At 43.7% G+C, this 22,147-nt stretch overlaps 1 protein-coding gene across 1 annotated transcript in view; it reads left to right on the top strand.

Moving 5' to 3' along the window:
• The first annotated feature begins 4,950 nt into the window (after positions 1-4,950).
• Positions 4,951-22,147, top strand: part of LOC148029248 (protein kinase and Mad3-BUB1-I domain-containing protein) — a 36,261-nt gene continuing 19,064 nt past the window's right edge. The window contains exons 1-8 of the mRNA XM_087688025.1: positions 4,951-5,146; positions 5,480-5,539; positions 5,618-5,762; positions 5,969-6,129; positions 6,204-6,291; positions 6,370-6,415; positions 6,501-6,561; positions 6,649-6,868. Of these exons, the coding sequence (XP_087544151.1) occupies positions 5,049-5,146; positions 5,480-5,539; positions 5,618-5,762; positions 5,969-6,129; positions 6,204-6,291; positions 6,370-6,415; positions 6,501-6,561; positions 6,649-6,868 (879 nt within the window). The 5' untranslated portion in view covers positions 4,951-5,048. The remainder of the gene's footprint in view (positions 5,147-5,479; positions 5,540-5,617; positions 5,763-5,968; positions 6,130-6,203; positions 6,292-6,369; positions 6,416-6,500; positions 6,562-6,648; positions 6,869-22,147) is intronic.

Genomic DNA, 22,147 nt, shown 5'->3' with positions numbered 1-22,147 from the left:
ATCCATAGGACTTAGAATGAAACTTTTGTGATTCTCTACCACAACTATCATTCCTACTCTTGCCATCATGGCGAACCCAAACAATCAAAGCATGAGAAGTACGAGAAGCATCCACATTCTTCTTGTTTATCTCCTCTGTCAGGACTATACCCTCTAGTTAAGAATGTATTCGGAGACTTGGGCAGTGTGGCCAACAAGAACAAAGGTGGAAGATTGTTATTAAAGTCAATACCTTGTGATGAAAACTGGCCAATGATAGCATCAAACTCGCTCAAATGCTGAGAAACACTCGTATCTTCCTTTATACGAAAGTCCATAAGCTGCTTTAGCCAATACATCTAAAAAGTAGAGCTCTACTTATCATAAGTATTACAGATTTTCTCCCAAAGATCCCATACAGACTGCCCATCTATGACAACATTATAATAAACGTGCTTGTTGAGGGACAGGATAATTGTGGACTTACAAAGCTCATCTAAGTCATCCCATACATACTGATCTTGAGCTTTAGGCTTAGCGCTCTTGCATTTCATTGGCCTAGTTTGAGATTGTTGCACCAAAACCTACCAAATTTGGGTCTTCCAATAGCCATAATTGCTACCATCCAACTTTTCAATGGCACTGTTATTTAATGACTAGCCATACTGTTGGAAAAAAATGTATATTATGGACCAAACAAGCTGCTATAATACCTGCAAACATCCCCAAAACCACTGCCAAAACAAGCCGAAAACAAGAGATACAAAGCAAATAATGAGTTGTCCACAAACTATGACCAAAATAGCATCAAATGGAGGGTACTACTCTCATAAATAATACAATAGTCAATAACATGCAAGCAGAAGTTGAAGTAGCTCAAGCTCAACTATAAATAAAATCCAAAGCTCAATGTAACATCCAAGTGTCAAAAGTCAAATGCTAGATGAACAAACAAAGCTCAAATCCTCATGTGAGTGGCATCCAAGCACCCAAGATACATCAAATACATAGTCGAGAGCATAAGACCCAATAAAAGCTTCAAAGGCGTAAAGTCATAGACCTTTGAAGCATCCAATGAAGTAACTGACAACCAATGTTAAATCTCCTAAGCTCAAATGCATTCAATAGCATAAGCAAGCATAGAGCTTCAATGTCATGCACCAATACATTCAATAGAATGTCCAAATAGCATGAAAGAGCATTAGGCATAGACTATCCCTGTTAAAAGCTTGTTGTCCAGTGTACAATAGTAAAATGACAGTCGATATCAAACACAAGTGAGCTCAATTGAATCCCAAAAGCATTTCGCAAGCATGGCCAAGCATGTGGCATCAACCATAGACATCAATGTATCACCCCAAGTAGCCATGAAGCATCAACAAGCAATATGCAGATGCTTTCATTGATAGAATAAGCTTTAGTCCTACTTATTACAACAATAAAAATATTAGTAAAAATGAGCCAAATATGGGCTCAAATCAATTCAAAAGCATTCCAATACATTGGCTAAACATTCCCCAAGTGTCCAATATCAAATGAGCATCTCGGGAGCATCACATAAGCTAACAGCACGATATTTCCTAGACAAATAGCATTTAGTTCTATTATGGCAACAGTGATATCTATGAGAAAATTGAGCTAAAAGAGTGCCCAAATAAGTCCAATAGCATCTCAAACCAATGACGTATGATCCCCCAAGTATCAAACAACAAAACATAGGTATACGAGCATCTCGGGAAGCATATATGAGCTCGAAACATTGAAGATATGGCTATCTTTGTTTTATGACAGCATCTTGCCCTGTTTGCACAATTAATAGTTCAAGCTCAATGACTCAAAATCAATGCTCAATGCTGGGAGGAGTGATAAACAATGTTAAAGCCATTGTCCATTGCCGAGGAGTGGTTGAGCAAGCATAAGTGCTTGAAAATAGCCATAGCTAAAAAAACGTGCTTGTATTTCCAACCCTAAATATGAGTTGAATACTTCATGAAATAAGCTCAATATAGGCTCAAGAATGCCCTTAGATAGCCCCAATAGGTCTTGAGAAGTCCTAGAGCAATGAGAGCTCAATATGAATGGAGCTATGGCTACAATGGTGAAACCCTATTGTAGGTAACTTAAATGAGAGCTGAAGCAATGCCGGATTGAGCTTGAGCTCACGAAGAAGAAGGCTCTGATACCAATTGAAGGCAGAAGCCCAAGTGGAAGCAAGAAAGGTGTGAGCTATGGCGAATGGAGCAAGAGAGCAAGAGAGAGAGAGACTCAAGATGTGGGAACCCTAACAATCACAATGTGTGATCGACTTTTCCTTTATTGAAATGTCACTGAAAGAATAAAGAATGCAATGACAATGATGGGCACCCACCACTGCTTGCAGTGTGCAGGTGTGGGTACTATTAGTGTAGTAATACACGGGTGACTAGGCACATGCGCTTTTACTATTGTGTGGGAATGTGTTGCATATCTGACTTTCTATATAGTTTGTTATGCATGCCATTGATAACTCCACTAATGTTTGGAAATTGAGTGAAAGCTTTGAAGTCCACAATTATGCATGCTAGCCTTTGGCCCTATGGAATGCAAATGTACTTAGGTTTGACTTTTACTACAAGGATTTGCATGATAAGGTGGTAACATGTTTTAATCATAGACTCCCCAATGCCAAAAGTGTCAACTATGTGATGAGTGGAGTCATTATGAGCAAGCCAAAGAAATGGGAAGCTCAATGCCTTCTCTGATTTGATTGGAGATCACATTAAAAATTGAGGCCGATCACCCAAAACTTTTGAGCTCTTGAAGGAGTTGTCAGAAGCCATGGAAGCTTGCCCTATATATTTTATGATATGAATTGTCCCACACATCGATCTTTCATAGCCAAATAGAACACAATCCGATCCAAAACAAATGTTGCAATGGAAAGACTCACCATTTAGATCTACAGGAATCAACAAGACTTTAAAGAAGGTAAGGGAAGATTTGTAGTAGCATAACCACAATCATATTGCAACCTAGAATAAATGAATGAGATTGGGCGTCCTCCATCTCCATCATCAAATGCAATAAGAAAGCTATCAAAAGATCCGTAATTGAACTTGTTTAGTGCTAATGTATATATGGGAGAGTTTCAACTAAGAGGATTTTACTTTATCTAGGTCTTTCTTTGGTTGGAGAATGAGCCCTTTTGTTGGAGGAGGAGAAAGTGAAAAGGAGGTAAATCGAGAAGGGCCACTGGCCTTCTTATTCAATTGTTTACAAAAGAAAGAGTGCTTATTTAGGGACTTATCTAACCCCATAATGAAAAAGGCATTGAGTAACATAAAAATTGAATTAGTTCAAGTTCCAAATAGTTAGCACAACTAGTAGAGGATAGTGCTATATTTAATTTATAGGCTTTATATGAGAAAAAACTTTTTACATAGCAATTAGAATCTAACTTGAGAATTTGTAAGAATTTCTCAAACCTTGCACCCAGAGAGTCACATGCATCATTAATATTGTAACTTCTAAAAGGGGTATGATTTAACCCTTTAGAAATTAGTACTTTGAGATTTTCATTAGTAAATAATAGTAGAATCTAAGGTACCAACATGCAATGTGTCCTTAAAGTAGAATCTACTATCATAGGAATTGCAATTATAGGAGGGAAGGGTGTTAATACAAAAGGTATCCATGGGCTTGTGGAGGAAATCTTTAAGAGATGGAAAAAATGTCCACCCAAGGATGAGATTGTCAAAAAGATAACTCTTTAAAGTAGTTTTTTGACTTGACCAAATTTAGTAACCCATTACAAAAAGAGATGGGAAGGTCCTAACATGAGATTTGATAGCAATAACATCTTTTTTGCCATGCGATTTATTAATGGTAATATGCAACACTGAGTTAAACAAGTGTTTAGTTGTTGAATTGCAATCTTTAAGGAGAGCTCCTTTCCTTTTTAAGTTGTGAGAACTATTGAGGATATTGCTAGAACCATCGATTGAAGTAGTGATACTCCTAGAACCAAAGTTTTTAGTCTTACAATGACCTTACAGTGGTTGGCTACCACAAAAGCCCCACAAGAGGAGGGTTTCGAGTTGCTTTGAAGGGAGCCATTGTTAGTAAGATTGGAAACTTTGTTATTGGAGAAGCATCTTTCAATGAGCTTGGTCCCTTCACTTTTGATGTTGCCAAGAATACCTTGCAAGCCATTAGTGATCATGAGATTCTTAGCAGCAGTAGTGAGCACCATTCTTGAAAGTAGGAAAAAACTAGGGCTACTCTAATGCATCACGAGCCTTAATGGCAAGACATTTGAAGAATAATGCCATAAGGTCTTTAAGAGATTTCACTTGAAAAACTATATCAATATTGTGCATGATAAACCAAATTATGTGATTGCTCACAGTATTGAGTTGTTTTCACAATTAGTCTTGTGACCAACTAGATTGTAGTAATATTTAATAAAGGGTCTTAGATAGTTATAAAAATTTGGCATCATGCCGTCCTTCATTGGGCTTGGTGGACTTGGTGAATTCACAGACATCATAGGGTGAGCGACCTTTGCTAGACTCAAATAATCCCATAGTTAGAGAAAGGGTGTGTGTGTGTGTGTGTGTGGGTATATTTATGGTGTGAAATTATTTGTTAGATGAGTGGGAGAGGGGCCGGGGGACGTTGCACATTCACACTCTAGAGGGACTTTGATAAGCGTGGGTCTAGTGTGGAGTGCTATATTGCAAGAAGTAAGTCCTGGGTTTGGGATGTAGTGAAAAGGAAATATGCACAGAGAGAGAGAGAGAGAGAGAGAGAGAGAGAGAGAGAAGGGGGGAGGTGGAGTAAATACCATTGCTTTTCATTCACCCTAATGACTTGCACTTGTAGGGGTCCTGGCGCAGGGTGCTAAAAATTTTAATTCTGAGAACTCCTATTCCTAGATTATGTGCTAAGGAAAATTGTTGGTAAAATTGATCACTATGATATGAAATAGGGCAGCCCCAAACAATCGATTTGAAAACATCCTCTACGACTTTTTTGAAGGCTTTCAAATGTTGCGAGGGAAAGAGTAGAGTCGACCAAACAAACGAACCATGTCTGCGGACTTGCCCGTGTCGAAGCTCATTTTGCAACGCTTTGCGAACGATGCCGACGGTTTGGATCGATCATGCATTCTCGAGCAGCATCTCAGGTGCCAGGGCTTCTCCTTGTGTTTCTCATATGCGGAAGATTGATTTCCTGCTATCGATTTCTGGCAGGAGGGGACCTTGACTTTCGTCCAACCAGCTCTTGTGTTTCAGGGCCAAATTGTTCTCAGAAAAATGCCAAGTTTTGTGTGAGAGAAGGGCATTCAGATGTACTCCTGATCAGTCACTGAACTTGCTGAATTTTCCTGCAATTGTTTCTTAGGGGTTATTGAATAATCTTTTATGGTTAAGGGCATTGAAACTACAGGGGACATGATCCATTATTGTTTACTTGACATTTGGTGCCATTAAGTTATTGTTTGATTGAATTTTTGCAGGAAGTTGCTCGAAAGCATTGAAACTTACAACGGAGAAGATCCCTTACGACCTTGGCTCCAGTGAGTGCAAGAGTTTATTTCCTCAAAGTCATGGTTTACAAAATTTTTTGTCTGACTTGTCGTTTGACAATACTACAGATTGATAACCTGGGTAAAGAATGCATTGTCAGCGGATGGCCCCAATTCTATGCTTCATTTCTCGTTGGAATTGTGTACAAAAACGTTTGCAGATGACAATCGTTACCGCTCTGATGTGAGGTTCATAAGGATCTGGATACGATATGTGAGTAGCCTTGGCTACAAGACCCTACCTTACACATACATCATAGACATTTTACATATAAGCGTGTATATTGACATACCGACCTGATAAAGTGTGTTAGTACAAGGAATCAATCTGTCGTCTGTAAAGCAATGGTGTCTAATGTTTGTTATTCAATTACATTGTGACCTTTGGTGGAAAAATCAACTGAACAATAGGACTTACAGGCAGATTGCTGTTCCCTAAATGGTCAAAACGTGTTCGCTACAATGGAAACCAAGCAAATTGGACAAGATTCAGCTCTATTTTATGGAGCTTATGCAGTGTATCTTGAGGTGAAGAAAAATTTCTCGAAGGCAAATGAGATTTATTGGCTTGGAATGCTTAGGTAATAGAACTCTCCACTGAAACTTGGTTCAAGGAACTTTTTAGATAGTATCTTAAATATTGCTATTTGGGCAGACAGGCAAAGCCTCTAAGTTTGCTTAAGGAGCAGCATTCAAGTTTTTTAAAGCGTATGGAGAAACGCCATGGGCGGCGTCTGATGAAGGTGTTCACTGTGGTCTTTTATGTGAATATTCTGTCAGTCATTTATAGTGAACACACTGACTTATCTTGTTAATTACAGGAAACAGACCCTGCAATCTCCAGAAAGGAAACAATTCTTGATCCTGGTAATTCTCCTTGTCCATCAATTAAAGGCAAACTGCTCTTTCACTTCAGTTTGAAGTTTCAAATCTCGAAGATATGTTGTCCCAGGGGACTCTTGTGAGAGGGATGGAAAGGCCAGTGTTAGCATGAGTCTTTCTTCAAATTACAAGTAAGAGAAATGTTCAAGTTTGCCAGAATTTGGAAGTCCATTTTATGAAGTGTGAGCAACAAACTCTCTTCTGGTTTGTAAGCTCAGGGTTCAAAGATCACATCCACTGTTGGAGCTGTCTAGCAATCAGATTTATCCACACGATTTTGTTGCATCTTCAAATTGCAAGGATATCCAGAAAGTTCCAAAGCCATTAAGCCCATTGATGGAGCTGCCTAACAATCAGATTGATTGTCTTGATACTGTTCTTTTCTCAAGTTGCAAGGACGCCCAGAAGTTCTTGGAGCCATTGAAAGCATGCAACAAGGTGAAAGAGTCATTGTTTGCTTCAATCTTCCCACTCTTCTTGTTGTTATTGTAAAATGTGAATTTCTGTTCTAGGCCACTTACAAATTTTACTTCTTTGATGAAAAGCCTTATGTCATTATGATGTACTATTATGCTAAGGTAATGGGGCTTGTCTTATGGTACCTAAATTGCTCCTACGATTGCAAGTGCATTTCAGTGTTGCCCTTGTTGGTGTTTTCTCAAGAGATGGAGTATGCCATGTTGAACGTCCAGCAAAAGTGTGAAATGAAATCAAAACAAGATCACAAAGCATCTGTGCTTCAAATTGATTTATTCTGCTATATTGTGATAGCCATCCAATTTTTTGAAATTTGTCTCTTCAAAAGTCATAGGTTCGTCCTCATCACATATAACCAATGCATGACAAATCTGATGTAAGAGGTACTATGAGAGTCCAAACGAGCACGACTAGCCAATGGTGCATCCAACTTACTCTCATGCAATGTTTATACCAATGATTTTGGCATAGTCCAAGATTGCTCAATCTCTACTCTCTCATCAAGAAGTGCATCATTCACATTTGCATCAGAAAAAAGTTGATTTGTGTTAAGAGAAACCTGCATAGGTTGAAGAACTACCTCATTTGGCATTGCATGTGAGTGCACACCACTGAAAAGAGGCAATAAAGTATCGTAGATATCTTGTGAGTGTACATCTATCTCTTTCGTCCATGAAAGTAAAGGCTGAACAACATCTTTTGCAAGGACAACATTATGGTTGACCAAGATACAATACAAATGTACGACAAAGCATGGAGTGACAAAAGAACTTAGAAGTGAAGAGTAATATAGAAACAATGAATATAGTAGATGAATGAATAATGAATAGATATATGAGTTGGATGGAAAGAAATACTCAACAATAGAAAATGAACACAATGGTACAACGGACGCAAAGATTGATACAAAAACATAGTTAGGGTCAGGGTAACTCAGAGACAATGAACACAATGAATAATGAAATGAATGAAGTTGAATAGAATACGATGCTCAATGCGATAAACACACCATGCAATGATGAATATAAAATCTCAAACTCTTGCATCGCAAGGGTTGGGGCAAAGATAATAAGTTGGAGAGTGTGTTGTACTCTTGATGGATCCTGAAATGCAGCAGGTAGTTTTGGAAGGTGTCTAACAGTAGCAAAGACAACTCAAGTGTGGTTGGATCATTGACAGACGGGCTGAATTAGGGCAAAATCAGCAACGCAAATAGATGACATGGCAGCACTAGCGGTGTGAGAAAGAGCAAAATGTTGAGCTGATAGGTGACGTCAGCATCAAGCGCAACCTACATAGGGGCAGACAGTAGTAAATGCAGCCTTCTAGGGTTGAAGGCAATAGGGGGTAGCTGCTGATACAACAGTAAACAGCAGTTGCCTTGCTATATAGCACAAAGAATGGCTGGAAAGAGAGAGTAATGGCGAGAGAAGGGTGGACAACAAGCACTAGTTTTGATGGACAGCAATGTTGGGCAACTCCCGCCAAGGTCTCCTTTGTAATTGGGGTGTGGACAGCAAAGCTCTAGCACATGTTGTCTGGAAAATGAGATTGACTAAAGGGGAGGGCAGCCTGTCTATTTAGAAAGTTTAGGGCCTCCTAAATTAGGGTTTGCATGTGGGACATAAACTTTGTAGGATCACGTTTCTTTTAATAAAAGCATTTGATTCATTAATTAAATTGAGTTTTGGGACTGTTTAAATAAAGCTAATGTATTTTTAGTTCAATATCCCCTCTTAGGCCCAAAATTGGAACTAGAAAGGGGCTGTAAACAAGCCCAAGTCCTTTTTCCTGTCTTTTCCCCAAGGCACCCTATCCCAAAGTAACTAGGGTATCAAGCAATGGGTGCATGCCAGCTGCCTACAAAACTACAGAGGCAATGGTAATCTTATAAAGGGAGTCTAAGTGTTCACCCTAGAGAGGCTAGAGCATTGGTCAAAGGATGTGAACGTGGGTTGAAATACAATGAAATTTTTTTTGTGGAGAGCTTTTGTGTTGTTTTCAAAAGTTTTATCATTAAGTGAGGGTTTTTAGTGAGTTTTCGGCTTGTTGAGTAATTGTATCCCAAAGGGACAAGGGATTGTCAGCCGTCACAAAACAAAAAAGCTATTTCTATCATTGTTGGTTATCGATGACGAAGAATAATGGAATGTGGGGAGTATGTGGTAGAGGTAAAAAGGATAGGTGGAAGCAAGCTAGGCAAGTTGAGCAAGCAAGGGAGGTTGCCCTTGGAGATTGCCATGGTAGATGTCGCGAATATGGTGGATCTAGAGTTAACCACTTCAAAGATTGAAAAGGGATAAATACACACAGATGTATGTTTACTAGAACAAAATGTCGATGCACTAGAGTTATGCAAGAGGCAATAAGTTGTCATGCTCATGCAAAATGTGATGCAACGGTGTTACTTCGACAGTGCCCTCGTAGGGGAATTGTAATCTTGGTCAAGCGTCCTTTTACAATCATGGTCATCTTGATGATGTGGATGATGATACAAAGTACATAATAATACATACTGTCCAAATCAAATTGTTATCAAAATCTTGTCACCATCAAGAGAAAAAAGTCCCTCCTTCCTTCCCCCCAAAGTGGAAGGGAAAGCTAGAGTACTGCCTCCTCTCACCATCAGATAGTGGATGGAGAGTAAACATCTCTCTTCCCAAGATGTAGATATTGATGGGAAAAAGGAGTACCCAAAGAAGAAGAGTGAGATGCATGCCCAACAGTCAAATGAAAAATTGTGTAAAGAATAGCCTCCAAGGGGGCCTCAGGCACTCCATGGAGAGGGCAATTTAGAAAGAGAAGAGGATTCATCAAGTCTATCTTCAAGGGAGATAAGGAGAGCGTGAGGACTAAAGTCCAAAACAATAGGACAGGTGGACATTTCTGACAACTTCTTGAGTGAAGAGGGAGTAGAAGGTCCAGCTGCCATGTGAGCAATGGGTCTATCCTACTGTCTCGGTTGTGGAGGTGGAGTTGAAGGACCCTCAATTGATGTGTCCGAGATAGGAGTTTTGGGTGGATTGGCCTTGGCCTTTGAGTGACACTTGTTGTCAAAGTGGTGAGCCTTTTGACAATGTTGGCAATACTTGTTTTTCTTTGGTACATTTTGCCTCTTGAGTTTGAGAGAAGACAGGGAAGTTTCTTTACTCACTAGCTTGATTCAGGTTTGAATTTTCATTTGAAATTTGAGTTTGCTTGCTCTTCCCTTACTGCTCCGTTTGAGAAGATGTGCAACAAAAGCCCCCTCTAAAGAGGATGGACTATGAAACGGATTGAGTAGCTGAATGTAATGTAGTCGTTGACATTCAAATTCATAGAAGGTGGGCATGGTAGGTTGTGAGACCATATTCCACACAAAATGGAAGTATTTCTTTAGTGGGTTATTTAAAACAATGTGACATGGTCATTAGAGGACTTACGAGCCTCGATAGTGGAGAACTTGGTGAGAAGATGCTGATATTTAGCTAACTTGATTGTAAGATCATCCCAATAAAAAATTTCGAAGTTTTGAAGCTCACAATTAAGTGTGATATGATGGGTCTGATCCCAAGCCACATAGTGGTCAATAAGATGAGCCTAATGCTCAAAAGCAAGGTCAAAGTGTTGGAGTTGTGAATGGAATTCAGGGAGGAGACCTTGCATCAACTCGACTATGGCTATGGTATTTTTGTTCTTCCAAGAGTGAACAACCTCATATGAAAAAAGTTTCCACAATCCTTGGGAATTAAAGACACACCTCATCAAGTTGGACCAAGTAGTAAAGTTTGACCTGTTAAATCGAGTCTTCTTTGTAAACAACCTCATATGAAAAATAGTGGGGGTCAAAGTGGATTTCTTGTCCTTAGACAAGTTCCCACAATCCTTGGGAATCGAAGATATGTCTCATCAAGTTGGACCAAGTGGTAAAGTTTGACCTATTAAAATGAGTCTTATTTGCAAACGCATGCTTAGTTAATGAGGATGAATGGATAGTTGGAGGAGGTGGATGAGAGGAAAAGGATAGGGAGGGGGTTAGGATAGGTTAGCAAAAACAGGTTGAGAATGACCCACAGGCGCCTATGAGGGCATAGGGACTCTAAAGTCTTACCCAATTGTCAATTGATGTACTAAAACATAACTAAAATGTCCAATGGGCATAGCTAAGCTAGCAAATTGTGGAACCAAATGGTTGACACCCGGGACAGCTTGGGAGGGTATCCATGTTGTGTGTGTCCCAAAGTGTGTATGATGGAGATCGAGTCTTTTACATAGGTGCATGTGCACCACTTGAAAATGTAGGTGTAAAGGTCCTAAAGGTTGTGCCTATATGTGAAGAACCCCCTGATGTGGTGTGAGGTGTGACATGAGGTGTTTGATAGGGGAAGGTGAATGGTGTAAATGGAAATGGCGATATAGTGGAAGAAGAGGTTGGGATGGTTGGGTTTTGAAATTGTAGTGTGACAGATGAAGATGCACTTTGTTAATTGTGTATGTTCAGTAACGGAAAATGAAAAGATGAAGATGCACCATGCAAAGAAGAAGAAGGAACAAGTTAAAGCCGCCAACCCAACTCGTGGAATGTTTACGAAACCAATTTATGTAACTAAGATAGAGAAGAGAGAAATTTCGCAAATTCATTCTGATTTTTAGAAGAAAACTAAAAAGAAGGGTGGAAAAAGTGGTACTTGACTTTTTGTTATAATCACCTCGGCATGTGTTGACATGTAAAAATTGATCCTCAAGAGGTCCTTTTTCATAGTCAACAAATTGTACTATTTTTTCCTCACGATTTCTATCAACATAATAACATATTGCCAAGCAAAAGTAAAAGAAGAAACAAAAGATGAGTCTAGTGTACCTTGCACCACAGTGGATGGAACAAGATGGAAATAGGGTACATGATCTAGATCTCCTTTTGTAATAGGAGGGCCATAGTTACCTGGAACGGGGAATGGGAACGGGAACGGGACCCCCTGGAACGGGGGGAACGTCCAAGGTCGGGGAACGGGAACGGGGGGAACGGCACATGTCTTAAGTGCCCCAAATATGCCCTGCATGACCCAAACTGCCCCAAAGAATGTCCCTCTAATTGCCCCAATACCCGTCAATGCATGAAATTGACCCAAATGTCCCAACATTGACTCGATTACCCCCATAGCTCCAAATTGCCTTGAATTGCCCCAATTATCCCAATTTCCCTTGAAATTAGACAATATAAATGAATGAATACCTTGGAATTGAGGATCGGCTGAAATTTGATTTTGATTTGCAAGAGTTGATAATGCATCAAATTTGAACTTTGCATGGACTCCTAATTAGATTGTGGGTTGTCTTGACACTTTGAATCTTCAACCCGAGAGAGAGAGAGAGAGAGAGAGAGAGAGAGAGAGAGAGAGAGAGAGAGAGAGAGAGAGAGAGAGAGAGAGAGAGAGAGAGAGAGAGAGAGAGAGAGAGAGAGAGAGAGAGAGAGAGAGAGAGAGAGAGAGAGAGAGAGAGAGATAAATTCTTGTGTGTGTGTGTGTGTGTGTGAGAGAGAGAGAGAGAGAGAGAGAGAGAGAGAGAGAGAGAGAGAGAGAGAGAGAGAGAGAGAGAGGCTTGGTGAGAAGCGAGCGCGAGCGATGGCGCCTTGTTGCCTGCGTGCCCCGTTGCGCCGTCTGACTGCCCGACGCCTGACTGCCCGTCGCGCCGTGTCACCTGACTACCCGTCGCGCCGTGTCACCTGACTGCCCGTCGCGCCCCGTCGTCGTCTGACTGCCGTCGCGTCCTGTCGTCTGCGAGCCTGTCGCCTGAGCGGCCCGTTCGCTGCGCGCCCAGTCGCTTGCCTGCCCCGACGCCTGCACGCCCCCTCGTCTACGAGCCACAGTGCCCCGTCGCTACGCCGCCCAGTCCTGTCCCTGCCCTCGTCCTCGCCCGTCAGTCGTCTGTCTTGGGCGCGGGGATCCCTGCCGTCGCCCTTCAGTCACGTAGCCCCACGTCTGTTACGTCTCAGCCCTGCACATCGCCCTGTTTCGTTCCGCCTTGTCTACTGCCTGTCCCGCTGAAACGTCTGCAGCCGCCCCGCCAACTTCACCTGTGTTGCTGTTCGAGGCTCCGCCTGTGTGTGCTCCTCCTTTCGTGCAGAGGTGCCCAGCTCCTGTAAAACCCTAAACCTGACCATCGTCAGAGAGGGAGCGTCCGGGATAGCGTGCCTCCTGCTCTGTACACAGCGAGAGAGAGAGAGAAAGAGGGAGAGAGAGAGAGCGGTCCTGATCTGCACTGTCGGTCAATCCTTCTTCGAGAACAGCTCGTCATACACGATGGCTGGTTTGGATCTGGATTTCATAGATCAAACGGTGGCAGCACTTGGCCCGGACTCTGATGCTGAGGAACCGGAGGATATGGTTCCGTGCACTGAAGAATTGCCCCCGGGTCCTGACATCCAGCCTGCGGGTAAACGTACCAAGCATACCTCGGAAGAGATAGGTGTTACTCCGGATCGTTCCTATGCGCAGGTTGCTTCGGATCCTGTGGACTCTCAGGAGGTGGACTGGGAGCATCTGTTGGAATTTGCCAACACCTTGCTTGGTGAATATGTTCAACATAATCAGGAAGCCTTCTCTGACTCTGCTCCAGACGATGTTCTGGAAGCTACCGTCGACCCAAAAACTGTCCTACGCTCCTTTTCGGTATTTTATGATCGTGCGGTGATACTCTTTTTCATTGGTCGAATCCCGCTGCTTTCCCGTATTCGCCAATGGCTGCAGAGTCTGCTACAAGGGGAATGTGTGGAAGAGATTTTTGTTGGATCCCGAGGTTTTTTTGAGGTCCTCTTGAAAACAGAGACGCACTGTGCTGCTCTCCTGTCTAAATTGCCTTTGTTTTTTGATCGTCGGTTGGTTCATGTGGTTCCATGGCGCCCGATGGCAGATTTCCAGCGCCTCCTGCAACGAGAATGCCCTGTGTGGGTAGAAGTGGAAAATTGTCCGGCTGTTTATTGGCCGCTATTGAAGGATGCTATGGCCCCTGTGGGCACGGTTCTGGTCCCTCCCAGTCTCAGGGCTGTGAATCGCAACCGCTTGTGCATGTTATGGGATACTGCAAGGAAACGGCCTGCGTGGTTACGCCTCAACTGCTCTGGCATGCATCCGTTACATTTTCGTTTGAAATGGGGCAATTTTGCAGGCCATTGCTTTTCCTGTGGACAGTTGGGGCACTTTATGGCTGAATGCCCCGAGCAACAACACGTTTCAGATGCGGCTCATGTTGCTCCGCCCATGGAAGATATGGTGTGTGATGCTCCGTCGCTGGATACTATCCACCCGCCCCAAGTCCTGGCCAAAGGTAAACAACAGGTTTCGGGTCCGGATTTCCGTGCCACTGATTGGGTTGAAGTACGTGCCAAAAAAGGCAACAGGATTGGTGCTGGCATGGAGAGTACTGTGCCAACTACCTCACACGATTCCATGCGAACCTATATGCGCAGGAAGGAAATGATGTCTTCCGAGCGCTCTGCTCCTGCTATGGTTTCTTCAGCTCCCCGTCATCAGCCCGCCAGGAAAATGTATTCGGATCGTCTAAAGGGTCCACCTGCACAGTTGGCTTTTGATACCAGAGGCAGCGTCATTACTCCGTGGGACCGTCGTTACCCACGTTCCAACCCCAAGCAAGCAGATATGCCGTCTACTTCTAAATCTGGTCCTCAGAACTCTTTTGCGGTGTTGGCGGATTTCTTGGATGAGGGAGTCCTGGACATTCTCGCCGACAAAGTCAAATCGAGGCAAGCTGTGCCTCGTACCTGATTGTGTTTTGTATACACATGAAAATAGCCACGTGGAATGTGCGAGGAATTTGTTCTCGCCACAAGCAACATGCCATGTGGACTGCATTGTATGAGAATCAGTGGGATGTCCTGTGCGCTGTTGAGCACAAGAGTCACGGTGACGCCGGTAAAGTTGTGGATTGCCATGGTTTTCGTTTGTTCTATGCAGGAACACAGGCCATGCATTATTCGGGTGTGCTCATGATTGTACATGCCAAATATCAGCCTGTTCTTATTAAAAATGATGTTCATGGCCGCTTTTTGGTTGTTGAAATCTTATTCGAAGGGGAAATCCTATGGTTACTTGGCCTCTATGCTCCAAATGATTCGTTATCTCGCCGGGAGCTTTGACAGACTTTGCAGACTTCCTTGTCACTTGGCAGACGGGGCTTCTTCATGGGGGATTTCAATATGTGTGTTGATTCTTCTCAGTCTACATCGGAGCACTCGGTCATGGATGCGCCGGAAAGTCGTATGTGGCAAGAGTTGGCTCTTGTTGTTCTTAAGCAAGATCTTTGGTCCTGGCTACTCCCGTCTTCTCCAGGCTTTACTTTTCATTCGGCCCAGTATGCCACAACATGGTCGCGGTTGGACCGTATATATATCATGCAGAATGATGATTTTCTGCCTGAGATGCTCGAAATAAAAGTGTTGCAGCAATATGTCTTGTTGGACCATTTCCCTCTGCAGTTCGAGTTGCTTGCACAACCCATTGCCCCTTTCAAGCAATTTCTGGAGAGACTCCCTTTGTGTTTCAACTCGTCCTACTTAAAGCATACAATTTTTCAGGGCTATATGCAGCAATTGCTTGACAGATTCTTCTTGGACTTTTCCTCTCAGGGCACTGCGTCATTTGAAAGATTGCTCTCTAATGTGCAGCGGGTTGCTCGGCAATATGGGATCTATCATGCCTCTCTTTGTCGGCGCCGTCGACAGGCAGCGGAGGACCTGCTGCTTTTGGTTCGCTCCCTGCTGGTGGACACTCCGGATGATGCATTTCTGCTTGCACTGGCCATGCGGGTGGCCGATCTTATTAAAGAATTCCAGTTAAAATCGTATCAGCAGGCCAAATTGCAACATCTGACAGAGACTTTGCAAGATAGTGCATGTCAGACCCATAAGTTCTTTCGAGCTCTCCATGCCTCTCCTGCTCGAGAGAATATGACCAGACTCGAGGATGCACAAGGTCACCTTATCCTGGATCCACAGACTATTGTGCATATGTGCAGGAATTATTTCCGTGACCTTCTTGGTTCCGCTTCTCTCCACCTTCAGCCCAAATTACTCAGGCCCGTTCGGTTTTTTATGACCTGGTCCGCAATCAGTTTCCGCTGGACATGCAAGCTACTCTGGAGTCAGATATTGGTGAAGCAGAGGTTATGGATGTCTTGTTACACTTGCCCAAAGATAAAAGTCCGGGTTGGGATGGTCTCACCAATGAGTTCTTTGAAGCTTTCGCTACCCAACTGGCGAAACCATTGCAGGCTTTGTTTCAGCAGGTGTGGGAAACGGGGATCATGCCTCCCTCATGGAAACAAGGACTTATTAAACTGCTTCCAAAGGTTCCTTCGCCATCTAAGTTGACACAGTGGCGCCCCATTTCTTTGATGGGTTCAATGTACAAAATCTTTTTCAAAGTAATGGCGAATCGGCTCCATAAGCATCTTCCTGCCCTTGTGCACCCTCTCCAGTATGGTTTCATTAAGGGCCGAAATATTCTACACAATGTTTTGAATGCCCAATTGGCCATTGATTATGCCCGCCATTCTAATCAGGAGGTGGTACTGATTCAACTGGACCTGGAAAAGGCTTTTGACTATTTGGACTGGTCCTTCGTTGCTGACCTTATGTCTGCTATGGGCTTTGGTGCTCGGATGTCTCGTCTGATCTACACCATTAGTGCTGCGGCGTCTTCGCGAGTCATGCTGAACGGAGGTGTTACTGAGCCATTTGTCCTTGCCCGTTCTGTCAGACAGGGGTGCCCTTTGAGCCCTTTATTCTTTGCCCTTGTGACACATCCAGTTCTTTCCATGTTATCACATATGGCGGCCTCTTCCCAGTTGGCCGGACTGTCGCTTCCTACAGGACAACACTTCATTAGCCAATCCCTGGCGGATGATACTTTTATGATTTTGCGTGCGGACAAGGATAACCTTCGAAAAGCATTGGGTGTTTGGGGTCTCTTTGGTCAGGCGTCAGGCCTTCGTATCAATGCGCTCAAATCAGCCATTCTAAGCTGCACGGAGTCGGATTTGCAGTCCTTGGACTGGCAGGGTCTGGTTGTTCCTCGAGGTTCCATTGTCAGGCATCTTGGATACCCTTTGGGTGTTGATGTTCCCCCAAAGCAGCTTCTGCAGTGGATTTCTCAGAAAATGGTGGCCAAGTTTATGTATTGGAAGTCTCAGGCCTGGCCTTTTCATGTTCGCCTCAAAGTAGCCCAGATAATTATGTTGCCAATGCTCACATATTTCTTGCCATTGTTGCCCTGGACTCCTACGACTCTGAATGCTCTCACTCAGTCTATTCGCTTCATGCTCTGGAAAAAGGACTCATTGCATGCAGGTATTTCCTGGATCTCGTGGTCGCATGCGTGCACCCCCAAATGCATGGGTGGCGGAGCTATTTTAGATGCCCAAACTCACATGCAGGCACTCCGTTGGTCCCTTTTCCGCGCCATGTGCTCGGATGATCATCATCCGTGGGTTGCTATCGCCCGTTATTTCCTCGAGGGCCATGGGCTTCGGCATGGCAATACCCAACTCCGGAGTTCTTGGTGGCACGTTCTTAATGCTGATTCGCAGTTTTCCAGTTCTTCTTCATCGCTGCTTACTCATTTGGTGTGTTCCTGGAAACACGTCCTTCAAAAGGCTCAGTGGCACCCAACGGAGGATCGCTTGGCTACTAACTCCTTTCAATTGGAATTACTGGCAGTCTCGCGTTTACTTTCGTGGAAAGATAAACATGAGCTTAGACCACAATTCAACCGGATGGCACGTTTGGGCTTGTCTTCAGTTGCGGATGCCACCCTTGCCAGTCGCAATGTGCTTATATCGTTTCGTACTGCTAGGAGGCTTTTCCGGATCCCTCGTGGATATAGGCCTTTATGGGAACAGCTTTTGACGGTGCTCCAGAGCAGACAACCCTTTTCTGCTCTTGCTTTGGATCATCCCTGGTAGGATTGGGACCTACAAGGCCGGCTGCATTTGAGCAAAGCTTTTGCTAACCAAGTGTATCATCTTCTGATTAAAGATAATCAATGGCTAGTTACTAAAGCGAATGCTTTATGGGGATTGCGTAAATCCCGGTCATGGTGGAGGGCAGCTGTGATGGAGGGCTGGGTCAACAAGACACCCTTTAAATACAAAGTCTTTCTTTGGAGAGTGATGATTGGGGGTCTTCCGCTTGCTTCGGCTCTTTCCAAGCGACGAATCTCCAATGGCACCTGTTTCTTTTGCACCACTACTATGGAATCCGCCCGCCACCGATTTATTTCTTGCCCCGTCGCTAAGAAAGTCTGGTTATTTTTGTCGGCCGTTTGGCGAGGGGTGGTTGGTATCACACTGCGCCCCTTTGATTGGGTTTTGGGCCAGCCCAAATACCCTACTCCCGCACAGCCACATATGAAGCTCATGTATCACTTTCTTCGATACTGGGGCTGTTGGCATAATTGGACCATTCGGAATGCTTTTCTGTTTGACTCCGCCCATAATGTTCAGCGGCATATTGTGAGGCTTAAGGGCCTCTTGTATTGGCAGTTAGCTCTTCTCCATCGTTCTGATTTGCTCTCTACGGAGGACTTCCGTCCGTGGCATATGGCAATTTCCTCCGCATCCTTGCCATGAAATTGTAACTTGTAGTACTTAGCACCTCTTCACATGATGGCTTGGATTGTCGTCATGTATCTTGTAATCAAGTAATCTTGTATTTTTTTCGTAATTAATACAATTACCTTTTATGAGAGAGAGAGAGAGAGAGAGAGAGAGAGAGAGAGAGAGAGAGAGAGAGAGAGAGAGAGAGAGAGAGAGAGAGAGATTAGTGTGTGCACATTAAACAATGGAGATGGGTGAATATGTGGTAGAAGGACTATGACCCAAGTTTAAAAAAAAAAAACAAGAAAAAACGTTAATTTTCAGTAAACAGGCCTGGAACGGCCGTTCCAAACAGGGAATGGTAGGGGGAATGGCAGGGAACGGTAGGGAACAGCAGGGGGAACGGCAGGGAACGTTCCCTGGCCGTTTCACCTCCTTGGAGGGTTTGGAACGCGTTAGGCCGTTCCTACAGGCCGGAACGGTCGTTTCCTGTTTCTATGAGGAGGGCCCATGTTAATCGTGAAACATGTTTTGCTAGCACTAAAACGTAAAACACTTGAAATGCTTGAAATGTTTAGTGAAACGCAAGTGCCCCACGTGAAATGGTTGACTAAAACAACATTTTAAATGGAAAAAAAATATTGCTCTTTTTAGAGTTGTTAGATACTTTGCATATAGGATAGACATCATTTGTTGACATGAAAGGATTCACATGGTATAAATATGTAAGATACAACTCATTGTTTATAAAGAAAATTATCTCTTGGCATTTTGCTTTGGACTTGCTCAAAGGTGAAACGTTTTAGGGTGGAACATCAATGTTTCAAGGGTGAAATGTTTTAGGGTGGAACATCAATGTTTCAAGGGTGAAATGTTTTGGGGGTGAAACATTTCGCGGTTACCTTGGGGCCTGTTTATTGCAAAACGAAGAAAGCGAAAAATGGGGCGTTAAGAGGAAAAGTGCAAGGCGGAAAAAAATAAAAAGGTGCCCTACAAGAGAGTGGGCTTGGAAGAAATCTAAAAGCATGGGAACAACCACCAAGAGTACAAGACGCAACCATGGAAGCCGCAAGAAGCCAAAAGCAAGAAGATGCACCTTTAAATATAAAGATGCAGCCAAAACCTTTGTAAAAGAGCGCTAGGCTTCCTCCTATGCAATTTGTAACCATGAACGGGCGGTAGAACTAAGCTAGGAAGAGAGGAGGGCAACGGGAAAAAGGGCCTAGGCCACGACCGGCCATGTAAGAAAAGGGGGATAAGGGGATGACCGCCCAAAAGGGCTTTAGGGTTTTGTATATAAAGCTCAAAAAGTTAATGAGAGCTCATTCTTTGGTGTGTGGCAAAGTGGAATCTTCTTATTCTCTTCTTCTCTTCTCTTGCTTGCTTGTGAGTGCTCGAGGGAGGGAGTGTGAGTGAGGGAGTGAGTGTGTGAGAGTGAGGGATCTTGGAGGTGAAGCCCTCCTTCATCTCCTCTCTTCTTTTTCTCTTTTCTTCTCTTGTCTCGCGTGTGGCTATGGAGGATGGAGCTTGGAGGAAGAGGCTTGAGGATGCTTGAGCTTGCATTACGAATCGTGGAGTTATCAGAGTGCTTGAGAGAGGAGGTAACTCAATCGGGCATCAAGGTAAGCTCACTACACTCGCAGAGAGGGATAGCGCGTCGGCTATCTGAAAGGTAGCTATTAGTGCTCGCTTGAAATGCTTGAACAATAAGCGCTTCGTGGGTCTTGGCGGTTGAGCCTTTATATTTTGGTTCTGTTGCTGGGACCAACGGATTCAAGCTTGAGTACTTGCGCGCTTCAAATCGAGCATTGAAGTAAGGGTTTCATCCTCAAATCGGAGCTTGAGATAGAGGAGGTTTTGGGTTTTTAATCCATGCTACAAGTATTTTTGGTTTTTGATGATTAGTTGAGTAGGAGAAATCATTTCAATGATTTGCTTTTGATTTTTGTTGCATTTAGAGTAGGATAGGAGGGAGAAATCGGAGTGGAAAGCTTAAGGTTTGCTGTTGTAAAACAGGCATGAACAGGGTACTAACAAGGAAAAAAATGAAAAAAAAGAGTGCTCAAAGGTGTCGGAGTCGTAAGGGGAGTGATTAGGAAGAGTAAGGCGGTGCTTAGCAAGAGTTTAAGGTCTTAGGTGACCAGGGAAAGCCTCATTTGCAGCCCTGGCTTTGAGAGAGAGAGAGAGAGAGAGAGAGAGAGAGACCCTTGTCCGATTGTGAGGATCGAACATATCTTAATCGGACTAACTCAAGTTGTTCGATCGGAGGCACCTTGTTCGATTGTGACAATTGGATCCGACTTTGTTCGATTCCTAGAATCGAGCATTGGTAAATGGGACGTTTGATTTTCAAAATTGGACAACTTGAGAAAGAAAAATTAGAAATTTGATAAACCTCGGCTAACGAGAAGCGTGACTCACGTTGGAAGAACCCACCGAATGCCTCACAGGTAGTTACAAACCTAGAAATCGTGGTTGAACAGTTTGGAATTGTGTCCGGTGTTGTGGGCTGGTTGCACGACCCTAACTTGGCCCTGAACGAACCGAATAGAATAGCGTGGCGAAAGGCCCTAGAAGCCGGCGAGGAGAGCTAGAAATCGAACACATAACCCTATCAAGCCAACTCCTATGGCATAGACAAGAGCACTAGAACTACACACACTTTGTTTTCTCACTCACTCTGACTTTCAGCACTTGAAACACACTTAAGGAGAGCAAAGAGCCTGGTTGTGCACAGTGCACTACTGAAAAGAATACACCCGCACACACACAGTTGGATTGAAGGTAAGTTAAGGACTGGTTGCAATTAACAAGGAACTTACTCAAAACATAAAATCTTGAAGGAACCCACCGGTAGGAGAAGATTCCAGGACATAGAAGGGTGATCGAATCCCCCAAAGTAAGACCGGGCGAATAATGCGATTGAAGAGCCAGACACAGCAAGGACCGACCCTATCGAGAAAGTGGATCTACGCGATCTCATCAACGTGATCGATAATTTGGTGCAACAGGAAGTCCTAGACATGGAAGAGGGCAGCTTAAGCTGTAGGAGCAACGAGGAGCTTGATCTAGGAGACTTTCTTGAGGCTGTCCAATAGTTAGTGAACAAATATGATGCTCAAACCCGGCTAGAACACCACGGTAGACCTGTAGAGGACATCATAGCAGATCTCGAGTTAGCACGCAGGGCTTTGCAAGGCCTAGCCGCGTACAACCAGGACCAGCAAACTAGGAGCTTGCGCCAGAGCATGGAAATGTGAGAGATCCAGAGAGTGTTGCCCTAGCAGGCAGGAATCGATCGGAGAGCGAGAGAGCGCTAGAAGGGGACCTCACACTGAGCGAGCTTCTGACGAAGCAGTTGCTAGATAACACGGCAGCAGAGCAAAGCGCTGTAGCATTAGCAACATCGCTACTAGCGGGGTTAGGGGTTAACCAAGGCTCTAAGAGCCAATCGAAAATTTTTGTGGTGGCGAAATAGTTAGACAAATACCAAGCAAATGACGACCCGTACAACTTTGTGGAACAGTTTGAGCAGGTTTGCGAGGCCAATGGTGTCATGATGCTACGCGGACAGTGTGTAAAAAAGCATGGAATGCATCATCATCCGACTTCTTATTGATCAAGAGAGTCAATGTGATCTGAGTCATTAGT

Source organism: Lygodium microphyllum, chromosome 11 (assembly GCF_053477565.2).
Source record: "Lygodium microphyllum isolate KBCC chromosome 11, Lygodium_microphyllum_v1.1.10, whole genome shotgun sequence".
Lineage (NCBI taxonomy): Eukaryota > Viridiplantae > Streptophyta > Polypodiopsida > Schizaeales > Lygodiaceae > Lygodium > Lygodium microphyllum.
Note: the sequence above shows the minus strand (reverse complement) of the source record. Positions and strands in the feature narration are given on the sequence as shown.